General features: G+C 46.5%; 1 protein-coding gene across 1 annotated transcript; it reads left to right on the top strand.

Annotated features, from left to right (window-relative positions):
- The first annotated feature begins 2,653 nt into the window (after positions 1 to 2,653).
- LOC131400468 (melanoma-associated antigen B2-like) lies at positions 2,654 to 7,070 on the top strand. The gene is made up of 2 exons (XM_058535198.1): positions 2,654 to 2,662; positions 5,365 to 7,070. Exon 2 carries the CDS (start codon positions 5,423 to 5,425, stop codon positions 6,506 to 6,508), a length of 1,086 nt encoding a protein of 361 aa, XP_058391181.1. The 5' UTR covers positions 2,654 to 2,662; positions 5,365 to 5,422; the 3' UTR covers positions 6,509 to 7,070.
- Positions 7,071 to 14,290: the final 7,220 nt, after the last annotated feature.

Genomic DNA, 14,290 nt, shown 5'->3' on the forward strand with positions numbered 1-14,290 from the left:
AAACAGTGAACAGGAGCCAGACCCTCGCACGGTGGGTCTCAGAGTTGAAAGACTTAAGCCTGGAATGGTAAACTGTTCTTAAGAGTTACTACGGGATTGTGAGAAAACCAAGGAGAATCTCCACCTGGGGCAGGGATGGAACATGTCTTGCGCTCCTGTCCCAGTGCAGGGGAACACAGAGCACAAACCAGGTGTTTTATGCACATTATCTCCAGGAAGTTTCCGAGAAACAAGGGTGATACTCTTTTCACGTTGGAAACTCAGAAGCCACTGGGCTGGCACTCTTTGCTGTGGGTCGGGGAGTCAGAGCCCATTCATATAAAGGGCATTCAAATTCAGGTATTTTGCTTGTAATTTTGCAAACTCTACGGGAGGTGTAGATTTTCGGAGATGACGAAATTAATGAAGATAGAGGTGGTTGAATGAAAAGACAGCCAGGAGGGAAAAGTTAGTCTTTGAACCAAATTCTAGAAGATTTGAGTTGCATTCACCTGGAAGAAACACCCCACATTCATAAACTGATTTAATGGGGGAAAATTTACTTAGAGTTTCTTTGTAAGCAGCATTTTGGATTGATTTGGTGTTCCATATGCCACATTCTGTCTGACAGCTCCTGGATTAAAAAAAAATAATTCCATCGGGGTGGGTGTTATCCTCTGGGGTCGAAATAGTCATAATCATAGTAATAACAGGCATCGTGTAAAGTCTCAATGCATTCCAGGCACTGTGCCACGTGCTTTACATGCATTCACCACATTGCACCACCCCTACCAGACAGGCCTTATCAAACCCACTTCACAGATGCACGGCCTGAGGCTCATAGAGTTTAGTAATATACCTGAGTTCACACAGCTAACAAGTGACAGGACTGGGACTACACCCCTGCTCTGAGTTGTCTGCAGCTAACACTGTTCCAATCCTCCCAGCCTGAGGCTAACCAGGCGTCAGTTAATTCATTTTCTTCTACTACTGCAAAATGTATCCTGAGTGATAAAAAGAAGGACTCTGCGACCAGAACACTAGATTGGAATACATAACCAGAGCAATAACAATACCCAAAGTAAATCGGAGATATGAATAAAGGAGAGAAAGAGATAATGCTCTGTGACAATATGGTCATCTACATATGTAAAATCAGATACCCTCAAAAGATCAGGGGCTCACAAAATCATCTGGCTCTATCCTTCTAGGTAGCAAGTAAATCTTTTAGAACTATCCTAAGTCTGGCTCGTGAAGAGCAGGAATATATCAGCTTTTTTCCCTCTGACAACACAACACCTGCCCTGGGCTCCCTGATTTGTGCTGCAGTTTCCTAACCTAACATCACACTTGGCACATGCACGGATCCATTTCCTGCAAGATTTGCAATAGGGAAACTGGTCAAGTGTTCGCAGGGATGTGTCCTTTCCCAGGAAGCCTTTCACGAGGAGACAAGACCTGAGATGAGGACCCCCATGAACAAGGACTGAGGAGACAACCACCCACCAGTATAGGCGTCACCCCAAGACCTAAGGAGGGTGACCTCAGTTCAGTAGAAGGAGTCGTCCCAGGCTCTGATAGGCGTGGTGAGGGCCAAGAATCAGGAAGAATGGAAAGATCCAGCCGAAAAAGTGAGGTCCTGTAGAGTTGCATCTCTGCTGTCTGTTCTCGGAGGCCCTCAAGGACCGTGATCGAATGAGGATCACCCTGATTTCCAACTTAGAATTCTCAGGAAAGCAGGACCATGATGTAAGACGAGCAGCATCAGGGAAGCAGAAGGTGGACTGACAGGATTGGTGGATTACCGTCTGTCAAGGTGAGCACCCAAATATGGACCAAGGGTAGCACCCATAGCATAAAAGGAGGCCCCACGAAGTCTCCTTTGCTTTCAACCCCAGGAAGCCCTGGGCGCAGATGTCAGGCTGATTTCAGCCTGGAAAGTCTCAAGGAGGTGAGGGCCTCTGGCTAATGGGGGCAGCCTCAGGTTTGCAGAGGGAGGGACCTGGGGCCTGACGAGAATCCATGTGAACACCCTGAGTGCTATGAGGGGACGTCCGAAAGCAGACGGACCAAATAGAGTCCCATAGTGTTCTGAGCCCTGGGAAACCCAGAAGAGCTGCCCCTGAGGTGTCCCCTCGTGCCACCTGTGTGGTCTCAGGGAGAAAAGGGGCTTCTGCAATAGGATAGCGCCCCAGTGCTGCAGAGGGAGGAGACTCGGCTGAAACCAGAGTCAAGGTGAGGACCTTCAGTGCTGATGAGAGGACCTCTCCCCAAAGAGCCAGGCTCGCAGAGTCCCGCCCCTCTGCTCAGGCCTGGGAGGCGCCAGGCAGATGGCAGGCGCAGTCAGGAGCAGTGCGCCCTGACTTCCCACTGGGGACTGAGGAAGCCGAGGGCTTTGTTTGGGGTCGGGACTCGGGCCAGTAGAGGGAGGAGTCCCGGGCTCTGATAGGTTCCGAGCTGGCACCCTGAGTGAGGGGCTCGGGACCACCGACAGCTAAACGACGGGGTTCCACAGAGCCCTGCCCCCAGCCGTCGGCCCTCGGAGACCCCCCTGGGCAGTCGCGGCCGGATACGGCTCACCCCGACTTCCTTCGACTTCCTTCCTTTCCCTTCCTTTTCGCCGGGAGGACCTCACTGGCGGGCGCTGCGGTGTGCTGGCCTGACGGTGACTCCCGGAACTGAGGTGAGGACCTGAATGTGGACTGGAGGGACCCTCCCCGTCCGTCCCGTAGCAAAGGTCGCCCCACAAAGTGCCGTCCCGCGATTGGCAGTGTGAGGCCCAGGCCGGAGCCATAAGGGCGAGGAGTCCCCTCCATGTTGCCACGTGGAGGGCCTCGGGAAGGGGAGGCCTTTTTTGTCTAAAGAGGGCAGCCGCTGGAGCGAGCCCTGATGGCCTGGTGGGTCCAGGTTTGCGCTGCGCTGCGGCTCAGGCGCGATGCCACACCGCTCGTCCTTCAGCAGCCGTGCTGTGGCGGCTGCTCGCATGGAACTGAAGGGCTCGCAACTGGACACGGCTAGGGACTGGGGCTCTGCTGGGGAGACGGAAGGGCGAAGATTGGCGACAGAGGTTGGCGAACGCCGAGTCTTCCCCTCCAGAAAGAAAAAAAAACAGAGGGCAGCCTCTGTAGGCAAACGGAGGAGTCCGGCCCTCGCAGGTGATGAGATGGGATCCTCAGAGCTAATGAGGGTCCCTCCTTCCAACAGAGGTGACGTCACAGAGCCCCGCTCCTGCTATCAGTCCTGGAATGCCCCGGAGGAACGCAGGCTAAGATAACCCCTCATTTTTGCCTGGGGTGGGGGTCTCAGCTAGAGAAAGGCCTTTATCTGAAAGGGGAAGCCCCATTAGGCAGAGGAAGGAGTTTGGGCCCTAAACGGAGTAAAGGTAGGACTGTCAGAGCTAATCAGCAGACCTCCCCTCAAGATAGGGAGCTGCAGGGCCAGCCTGGTGGCTACCGGTTAAGTTGGCCCGCTCCACCCCGGCGGCCCCGGGTTCACCGCCTGGATCCCAGGCGCAGACCTCCACCACTCACTAAGGCATGCTGTGAGCCACATACGAGATAGAGGATGATTGGCACAGATGTTAGCTCAGGGCCCGTCTTCCTCACCGAAAATAAAAAAATAGGGAGCTGCACAGAACAGTACCTCTGCTCTCAGATCTGGGAGTTCCTTGTGCCCAGACAAGGTAGCCAGATGTGGAGCAGCCTGTCTTCTCTTCTAGCTGATGAGGGAGGGGAGGGCTTTGATCTGAAGCTTATAGACTCAGGTCAGTCGACGGAGGAATCCCAAATCCTATCCGGAGTCAAGGTCAAACTCCTGAATGAGGATTGAGGGAAGAAAAACGTGAACCCAATAGAGCCTTGGCCCTACTAGCAGACCTGGGAGACTCAGGCATGATGACATGATGAGTCTTACTTCTTCCCAGAGCACCGCAGGGAGGTGAGGAACCTCGTTGATGAGGGTAGCCTCAGTCAGGAGACAGAGGATTTCCAGGTAGTGCCAGGAGCCAAGGAGAGGACCCTTAGAACTGAGGGGACCACCTACCCCACAACTGTGAGGGCAACACAGAATCCCTTGTTGATTGTAAGCCTTGGAAGTCCACACACAGTTGTGGCTAGATGAGGAAAATCTCACTTCTTTCTAGTGGGTCTCAGGGAGTTGGGGGCCCTAGTATGGGAGGACAAGCCTCAAGTCAAGAGACAGGATTTCTAGGTCCTGCCAGAAGTCGAGGTGAGGACACTGAGGGATGACTGAGATGAGCACCCACCCAAAGCAGTGGGGGCCTACAAAGACCCACCGCCCTCCACCCTGGGGAACCCCAAGTAGAGGTGGCCGGATGTGTTACCCCTCACTTCCAGCCCAGGGGACTCAGGGAGATGTGGGCCTTGATCTGAAGCTGGAAGACTCAGGTGGGCTGAGGGAGGAGCCTAGATCCTGTCTGAGAGAGAACTGAAGAGGCCAATGACGCCAGAACAGTGGTGTCCCTGAGAGTCCAGCCCCTGCCACCAATCTGGGGAGCCCATGGACAGGGATGACCGGAAGTGGCATCACCCTTCTTTCATCTTGGGGTTTTTGGGAAGGTAAGAATCTTAATGTGATGCGAGGGAGCTCAGGTCAGCAGAGGGAGGATTTCCATGTTTTGCCAGGACGCAGAAGATTCTGAGGACTGCGGGGAACTCCATCCCATACCAGCAGGGTCCCAGCAGGGTTCGTCTCCATGGACAGTCCTGGGAGTGCCCAGGCACTGGTGTCAGGCAGCAGTGCCCATCAGTTCCCACTCAGAGGGTACAGGGGAGAGAGAGTCTTAGTCTGATGGGTCAGCAGCGGGAGGAATCTTAGGCCCTTCTTTGTGTAAAAACTGGGAACCTTGGATGAGGACCACACATCATAGGGCCTCAACTTGCCTGCTACAGCTTTCAGCCTCTGGAGATCACGGGCAGTGTGGCCAAATAGAGCCATCCTCACTTCTACTATTGGGTCTCAGGGAGTGGTTGGCTGAGGCAGCTCCCCAGTTCCTTCTCGTGGGTTCCAGGGAGCTTTGAGGTGTCAACTTGAGCAGCAGAGGAAAGAGATGCCAGGCCCTACCAAGAGTTGACATGATAGTCCTGTATGTGAACTCAGGGGACCCTTGCTCCCAGATGGAGAGGGCTCACGTTACCAGCCCCCGTTGTCAACCCAGGCAGCCACAGACAAGGCTGGCAGGCTGTTGCCTGAATCCTGCTCACTCTAACTTCCTCCGCTGGGTTCTCAGGACAGGCTCAGCAAGAGCCAGAGCCCTGTGGCATCCGAGAGCGGTGATCTCAAGGAAACCTGCAGAGGTGGCTCCTTCAAAGCCAAGGTGGAATCTCCCTCCTGAAGGTCTCACAGCTTGTCATCTTCCTCCTCCAGGTTCCCGCATCACCTGCTGTCCTGCCTACACTTCTGCCTGCTGTCCCTGAGCACAGTCATGCCTCGAGGTCAGAAGAGTAAGCTCCGTGCCCGTGAGAAACGCCGTCAGGCCCGGGGTGAGACCCAGGGTCCTAGCAGTGCTCAGGCCACTGCAGCAGAGGTTGGAGAGTCCCCCACCTCCCCTGTGTCTGGTGGTACTCCCCCGAGCTCCCCTGCTGCTGGCTGTCCCCAGAAGCCTCAGGGAGCCCCAGCCACTAGGTCTCGTGCTGCAGGTGTTTCACGCCCAAGATCTCATGTGGGTGCCAAGAGCCAAGTTGAGGAAAGTGAAAATTCCTCCCAGGCCTCAACCTCCACTCAGAGCCCTCACGATGATCTTTTAACCAGGAAGGTGGGGCTGTTGATGGAATTCCTGCTGGAGAAGTATAAAATGAAGGAGCCCATTAAGAGGGCAGAAATGCTGAAGCTTGTCCACAAGAGGTACAGGGAACACTTCCCTGAGATCCTCAGGAGAGCTTCTGAGCGCATAGAGCTGGTCTTTGGCCTTGACTTGAAGGAAGTCAAGCCCAATGGCCTCTGCTATACCCTCATCAGCAAGCTCGACCTCCGCGAAGATGGAAGTCTGAGTGACGACTGGGAATTTCCTAAGAGTGGGCTTCTGATGCCTCTCCTGGGTGTGATCTTCTTGAATGGCAACTGCGCCTCTGAGGAGGAGATCTGGGAATTCCTGAATATTTTGGGCGTGTATGATGGGAGGAGGCATTTGATCTTTGGAGAGCCTAGGAAGCTCATCACAGAAGATTTGGTGCAGCAGAAGTACCTGGAGTATCGTCAAGTGCCCAACAGTGATCCCCCACGCTATGAATTCCTGTGGGGTTCAAGAGCCCACATTGAAACCAGCAAGATGAAAGTTCTAGAGTTTTTGGCCAAAGTCTATGGTACCACCCCCAGTGCCTTCCCATTCCATTATGCAGAGGCTTTGAGAGATGAGGAAGAGAGAGCCCGAGCCAGAGCTGCAGCCAGTGCTGCCAGTGCTGCCACTACTGCCAAGGGCAGTGCACGTTCTAAGGCCAGGGCCAGTGCACGTTCCAGGGCCACGGCCAGTACACGTTCCAGGGCCATGGCCAGCAGTTCCTCTCTCCCCTAGTGAGGTCAGAGGCAGATCCTTCACCTTGTGTTTGACAAGGGCTGCCAACCTGTTAAGTAGTGAGAGGTTAAGGTGGGGCTGGAATAATCACAATATATATCTTCTTTGTGTTCCTGTTATACATTGGTATCTTTCAAATGTTGTTCCTTTTAACAGAATGTTTATTTAGATTCTCAATCCAAGTTTATAAGTGACATAAATCACACATTTATTGCTGTTTATCAGATTTAAGAGTAAGAGTTTTGGTATTGTGTAATACAATTTGAAAACCCTTGCATCCTTTTTGGGTTCCAGAACATGATAACATGGCTTTGGAATAGGGATTTTCTTGGAAATGTGAAAGAACTCGCAAAAACATAGCTGTAGTTTTAAAATAGATGAAAACAAAGGAAGATGTGGTCAAATCTTGGTTTATCTTACTCACTTTTGTCTTTCTCTTTGTAAAATTCAAAAATATATGCCTGGATGTTCTTAACTCATTCAAGAATGCAGATAATATTAAATAGCAATAAATTACATTCCTTGCTAAGTGCTTCATTTATTCCCATCGTGAACTGAACATCTGCTCTTTGGAAGGTTCTGTGCTAGTAGTGATGATGCTAAGATAAAGAAGACCCTGCACCTGCCTGTAGACTTTCAGAGTCTAAGAGCAGTTATTATAAAAGGAAAATAGTGTGATGAACTCTAACATGTGAAAGACAAGTGAAAAAGCAGTGAGGATGGTGGTGGGTGGTCCAGAACTGAGCAGTGAAATATACGTTCTCGGAGCCAGGACACTTTGAGGTTGGGACTTTGCAAATCCCTCGGTGGGAGGTAATTCTAAATTAGCTGCATGGTGGGCTAGATGAGGCTGTGATCATCATGGGCAGGGGCCAGACCCTCAGATGGTGGGCCTCAGAGCTGAGAGACTAAGCCCGGAATGAGAAATTGCCCTTAACATTTACTTTGGGATTATGCGTAAACCAGAGAGAATCTCTGCCTGGGACAGGAACGGAAGGTGTCCTGTGGGCTTGTCCCAGTGCAGGGGAACACAGTCCACAAGCCAGGTGTGTTACACACATCATCACCAGGGAGTGTCTGAGAAATAAGGGTGATACTCCCTTGAGGTGGGATGCTAAGAAGCCACTGTGCTGGCACCCTTTGCCCTGGGCTGAGGGAACCAGAGCCTGCTCTGTCATTTTGGTTATATTGAGTGTAATTTGGCAAAACTCCGAAGTAGGGCCAGATTTTGGCGGTAATGAAAATAGGGGTGTTTTTGATGGGAGGGGAGTTGGGAGGGAGGGGAATTATTGATCCTTGACACAAATTCTACAAGCTGTGAGTTGAATCCTGGTGAAATCCCTGCCTCCAAATTAAATAACGTATTCTCTAATGGGGAAAAGTTACTCAGTGTTACTTGCTAAGCAGCACTCTGGCTGATTTGGTTTTCTTTGTCCTAGAGCACTGCATAGTCTCTGACATCTCCTGGATAAAACAAACAATCCCAGAGATGAAGGTAGTTTCTTCTGGTGTGAAAATAAGCATGATAATAACTACCATTCATGAAAGACCCAGTATGTACCAGTCACTGTGCCAGGTGCTTTACATACATTACATACGTTCCAACAGTCCTAGAAGACGGGCTTGTCAAACCCACTCAGTAGATGAAGAACTTGCGATTTTCTCAAGTTCACGTGGCTGATAAAGTGACAGAACTGGGACTAGAGCCCTGGTCTGAACCTCCCTAGAACCCGCATTGTTCCGCTCCTCCCAGCCTGAGGCTGACCTGTGTCTATTAATTCATTTCTCTTCTCGCTATTCCATGATGTCTCTCAGGCGGTAAGAAGGACCCTGTGGCTGAAGTCCTAAAAGCAGGCCTCAAGAAGGAAGGTGAAAATGAGAATCCAACACATTTGGGGATTGCCTGAGGGCTTCATTTACCTAGGGTCCTCCTGCCCCTCGCGCCAGGGTTCCTTGAGAGCTGACTCTGCTCCCGTCCCAGCACGCGTGTCCAGGCCCAGCACTTCCCTGCATGACAGCTCCCCTCCCCTGGGTCTTCCCCAGTGTGCCCTCAGGTCCAAAGTGGAACCCGACCTGCTGGCCAGCTCTTCTCTGCATCCTCCTCTGGAGGCTGCACTCTGCTCCGCTGGAACAGGCAGCCCATATCCCTGCCCTCCGCTGACTTAGAGCATTCCGACTCCCTGCAGATCGCATCTGTCACTGTGGACCCCACTGATAGCAACAGCCCCTTCCACGTAGTTGTTCAAAAAAATAGCATTCTCCCTGGCACAGATTTAGACAAGAATCAGTGGAGAGATGGTGAATTATTTTTCCTCTTTATTCAAAGCTAGCATGTCTGCCAAGGAACCATTCTCCACCTCCAAGAAAGACTCCAAGATGGGTTTTTAGGAATCCAGCCTACTGAGATTATACTAGGTTATAGCAAATGACAATGCAGAAAGGTGCTATTGAGTAACGAAGGGCGAGCCCTCCCTGCTGAGATTTACAGTGTCCTTTTGAAAATTGGTGTGATCCTATATTTTAAAACATCTGTTACATAGTATGCACTAGAAAAATTTGTCAAATTCCAGGGTAAATTTGGCCTTCTCAAAAGTTCCTCCAAGAAAGGAAGAGGGTGGTTGTCATAACCAATTGCAACAGTTGCTCTTTATTGAGCACCTACTGTATAACAGTGTATGGGAGAGACTGAAAGTGCTTGCCCACGTTGTGTCTTGCTCTCCTTCCTGGGCTCCTGGGAAGACTACGTTCCCAGTCCAGTTGAAGTTAAGAAGGGTCATGTGACTAACCTGTGCCACTGATATATTAGTAGAAGCGTGTTTGTCACCTCCAGGCCAAGGCACGTGAGAGTCAGTATGCCACCTCCATGCTTTCTCTTCCATTCAGCACCAAACACAGAAAGCCCATGTGGAGATGTGGAGCCACATGATGCAAACAGCCTGGCTCTCTGGTCACCTGACAGCAGCGAGCTTCTGTCAACCCACATCAGATGTTGTGTGCACAAGAAATAAATTTTTGTTGTCTTAAGCCATTTAGATTTCAGGTTTTCTTTGTTGCATCAGTCAGCAGTTACTTTAGCTGAGTAATATACTACTACTATTTCTATTGTTAGGCTCATTTAAATATTTTAATGACAAAGCTAATAGTAGTATATATATTCTTGTTATAAAGACGTCTAACACATAAATCACAATCTCCCCCCTTATAACATTCCTCCAAAATTCATCCTCCCTTTTCAAAAGTAACCACAATTAACAATCTGGTGTGTGTCATTTTAAAACGGATTTGAGGCTTTTTCAAATGTAGATGGGCTCTAAAAATTGATCAAGTTTTTAACATACATGGGCAACCACGTACGTATTGTTCTGTGACTTACTCTTGCAACACAATGAAGTGAATGCAGAATCTTTCTGAGACAGCACATATAAGACCCACTTCACTTTTTAAAACTGCCATCACCATTAGAAAAAGTTCCAGTCAGCCCTCTCGTCCTAGCCAACCTACAGCATGAAGCAGAGCCACCTCAGCCAAGCTGTAGATCCGCGAGAACAAATGGTTGTTGTGTCAAGATGCTGAGTTTTGTGGCTGTTCATTAGACAGCACAAATTTACTAATAAGTACATTAAGGGCTAGCAGTGATTACAAGCAATTCATATTTTAATTTTTTGTGTTCTTTGTTTTCTACAGGGAGCACATATTATTCTTAACAATATTTTAAAAGCTTAAGAAAAATAAACTTTAAAAGACATGGGAGGGGTCGGCCCGCTGGCTTAGCGGTTGAATGCGTGTGCTCCACTGCTGGCGGCCCGGGTTCGGATCCCAGGTGCACACCGACACACCGCTTGTCCGGCCATGCTGAGGCCGAGTCCCACATACAGCAACTAGAAGGATGTGCAACTATGACATACAACTATCTACTGGGGCTTTGGGGAGAAAAAGGGGTAAAAAAGGAGGAAGATTGGCAATAGATGTTAGCTCAGGGCTGGTCTCTCTCAGCAAAAAAAAGAGGAGGATTGGCATGGATGTTAGCTCAGGGCTGATCTTCCTCACAAAAAAAAAAGACGGGAAATTCCAATTATAGATATTAGAGAAGCCTTTAAAATAGGAAAAAAACAAGCAAATAATTTACAAAAGTTAAATGACATATGATTATTTCACCTATAAAATACAAAAAATAAAGATTACTCACATACTATTCTCCCTCAAGATGGCAAATTAACAAAGAGAAAATTTATATCAAAGGATAAATTCCTGATAGTTCATGGCTCTCCACATAGTTCATGGAGGACATTTATCTCACACCTAGAATGTGAGAGCATGAGATTCTGGAACCAGACACCTGGTGTTTGAATTCCAGCTCTACCATTTACTAGCTGTGTGATCGTGGGTAAATTACTTAACCTCTCTGTGCCTCTTTTCTCATCTGTAAAATTGGGGTGATGATAGTACCTAACTATAAGATTATTTTGAGAATTAAATATAAGGCATTCTGAACAGAGCTCATGAATTCATAAGCATTATGTATGTGTTTATTATTTTATTATCAAAGCATTTTGCTGAGTTTTCATTTTGCATGTGCAGGAAATAATTGACCTTTAATACAGCAAGAAATGGACCCTATAGACAACCTTAATACTTAAAAACTAAAATGTAGAAATAATAACCTTCTGAGAGGGAGTCTGACACATCTGTAGTTCCTAAAATACTATAGGAGGATTTCCATTAACATTAAGTCAATAAAAAAGTATTAATGTTTAAATACTAGCCATGGTTATCAGAAAAATTTATTAGCCTTAATACTTCATTCCCCATTTGTATAGGATAAATGAAGGTCTTCAATAGAGAGACACTTCATTTTTTTGTCATTAGTACATAGCTAAGCAATGAAAACTGGGGAACTCAGCTTTGACCACATCTTGGACTAAGATTTAAGGATAGTCTGGTATCTAAGGATAACTCTTAATGTACTCTTTATAAATCTGAGGAGATTCTGATGATCTCCTTTGAGAGTGATATGGAAGAAGGATTGGAATACATTGGCAATGCTGCATAATCAAAGCCTTGTTTTCATACATATTTTATAGTTTTAAAGTGATTTTTAACTTAATTTTTCCAAGCTGGAACATTCTATGTCATAATTATTAGCCTCAGAAGATATTTTATTTTTATTTATACAAGTATTTGGAATTTATGACTGGATGTGTGCATTTGGGCCAGTTGGACTTCTTTTATTTTGTATCAATGTACTTTTGGAATCTAGCATTATGCTTTTTCAAATATAACGCATATATGTCTGGCACAGCTTCTTTCTTGACTCTGTTGTTGTGCTTACATAAAATAACATGAGTTTGCTTCTCATTGTTTAGAATCAATAACATAAGTTGTAATTATGTCCTGGAATAATATCTATTTCTAGTCTAGCCACATTGAGGGTTAAATAGGCTATGAGATCTGGCCTGAGAAACTAATCATCCTTTATCATTTCTTTCCACTTGGGAAAGGGCATCCAGAATTCTAAACAATCACCTTTATAACTAAATATATAGAATAAAAGTTGTTTATAAATTGGGGTCTGCTTGTACTTAGGAGAAAATACTAAGACCACTTTTTTCCTGTAAAACATAAATGGAGAACTAAGGCAAAGATAATTCAATTAGCATTTATATTGTCACCTCAAAATTTCAAGCCAAACTACAAGGATAATATACTGTAATGTGTATATATGCTGTGATGTCAGTTTCCAGTTCAAGTTAACGCTACATTGTATTGATCTGATGAGCACATTTGTTAGCTAAAGCCAAAAGACAATCCAGATTCTCTGTCGGACTGTTATACATGAAACCCCCTAAAGTGTTTGGACTTATTGGCTCAATAATTCCACATCTGGGAATCTATGGAAAGGTCTCTTTTCTGGAACTCTGCTGCATATGACACTGTTGTGACTATTCTCTCCTTTGCTAAATTCTACTGCCTTGACTTCTTTATTAGTCAAGATAGGCTAGGTTATGTCAGAGTGTCAAATTAATCCTGAAATCTCAGTGTTTTACCACAACAAAGGTTTATTTCTAGGTGATATTACATGTTCAATGGGTATGGGAGAGGGAGAGGCACTAGGAGTTTGTTCTGGGACTTCCCTACTCATTGAGGCATGAAAGAGTGGCCAGAGATTCTCTAACTATATATTTTCTCTAACTATATATTTTCTCCAACTATATATTTTCTCCAATTCAGCCAAACTCATCACTTCCTCTCCCATTTCACTGGCTGAAACTAGTCATACATCCTTGGTTAGTCTCAAGAGGTCTGAAAAATGGAGCTTTCCATGTGCCTGAGAAGGAAGAATAGGAAATTGGGTTTGGTGAGAATAGCACTGTCTCTGCTACTGTTTTCAAGACGGTACCCTGTCCTGGTTCCTCTACTATTCAGACTATTTTTTCTTCATCTTCTTAATAGACTTCTCCTCCATATCACCCCTTAAACATTGATGTTCCTCAAGTTACCATATCCAGGCACCTATTTTTTTCTTCCAGTAACTATCCCCAGGTAACTTCAACTACTGCTGCAGTTCTAACTACTAACTACATGCTGCTAACTTCCAGATCTATTATCCCAAGCCCTGACTTACCCACAAAGCCTTAAACACAGATCCAGCTAGGATTAGTTCATGGATATCTCAAACTCAATGTGAAAAAATATAAACTCATCATTTTTTCCCAAAGCTCCTGTCTCCTCTTCCTGTGTTCTTTCTTCCAGTTAGTGGAGACATCATATTTCTAAGCCTAGATTCCTCCCTATCATTCCTACATCTTAATTTTATATGCCAACTTAGCTAGGCTATGGTGCCCAGTTGTTTGGTCAAACATCAGTCTAGATGCTGCTATGAAGGTATTTTTTAGATGTGGTTACTATTTAAACCAGTAGCTTTGAGTAAAGCAGATTACTATCCATAGTGTGAGTGGGCCTCATCCAATCATTTGAGGGCCCCCAGAGCAAAGATTGAAGTTTCCCAAAGGAATTCAGCCTTAAGACTGCAGCATAGAAACTCTGCCTCAGTTTTCAGTCTGCCTGCCCTGCTCTACAGATTTCGGACTCAAGACTGTAGCATCTGAGTTTCTAGTCTACTGGCTTGCCCTATGGATTTCAGACTTGTCGGGAATAGGAGATATATATATCCTGCTGGCTTGCCCTATGGCTAGGTAGATATAGATGTAGATATAGGTATTGATATGGATAGATATAGATCTCCTATTGGTTCTGTTTCTTTGGAGAACTCTGACTAATCCACCACCATACACAAATAAAGAGTTCCACTAATTACACTTCCTAAATACTTCTCCACACTCTCCATCCCTATTGCTATTGCTCTTATTCAGGGCTCTGCCATTTCCATCCTAGTTGATTGAGCTTACAACTCTGATATTGACTAGCATAAATATCTAGAAATTATTCATTTCTTTTCCTGCTATTTATAGTTTCTTTTTCTCTTCACTGATTGTTAAACTAACTTTATGCTTCTCAAAATTTCATCAATTCCTTCCTGTTTGCTGCTTCTAAATGATTGGCAAATCAAATTTTTTAGATAACTGGATGTTTTAGAAGCATATCAAATTAAAAGCAAGAGTTTCTTGTGGATGACCTGAATGATTGTCCTGCAGGTCAAGTGCATTTGTTGTGGTACAGGGACATTGACTGTTCAAAGACCTTGCTTAATTACCCGCTCTACTGTGATATTCCATCTAGAATCTTGAGACAAATGGAGTGTTATTACATTTACTCTTGACCACT

Source organism: Diceros bicornis, chromosome X (assembly GCF_020826845.1).
Source record: "Diceros bicornis minor isolate mBicDic1 chromosome X, mDicBic1.mat.cur, whole genome shotgun sequence".
NCBI classification, from domain to species: domain Eukaryota; kingdom Metazoa; phylum Chordata; class Mammalia; order Perissodactyla; family Rhinocerotidae; genus Diceros; species Diceros bicornis.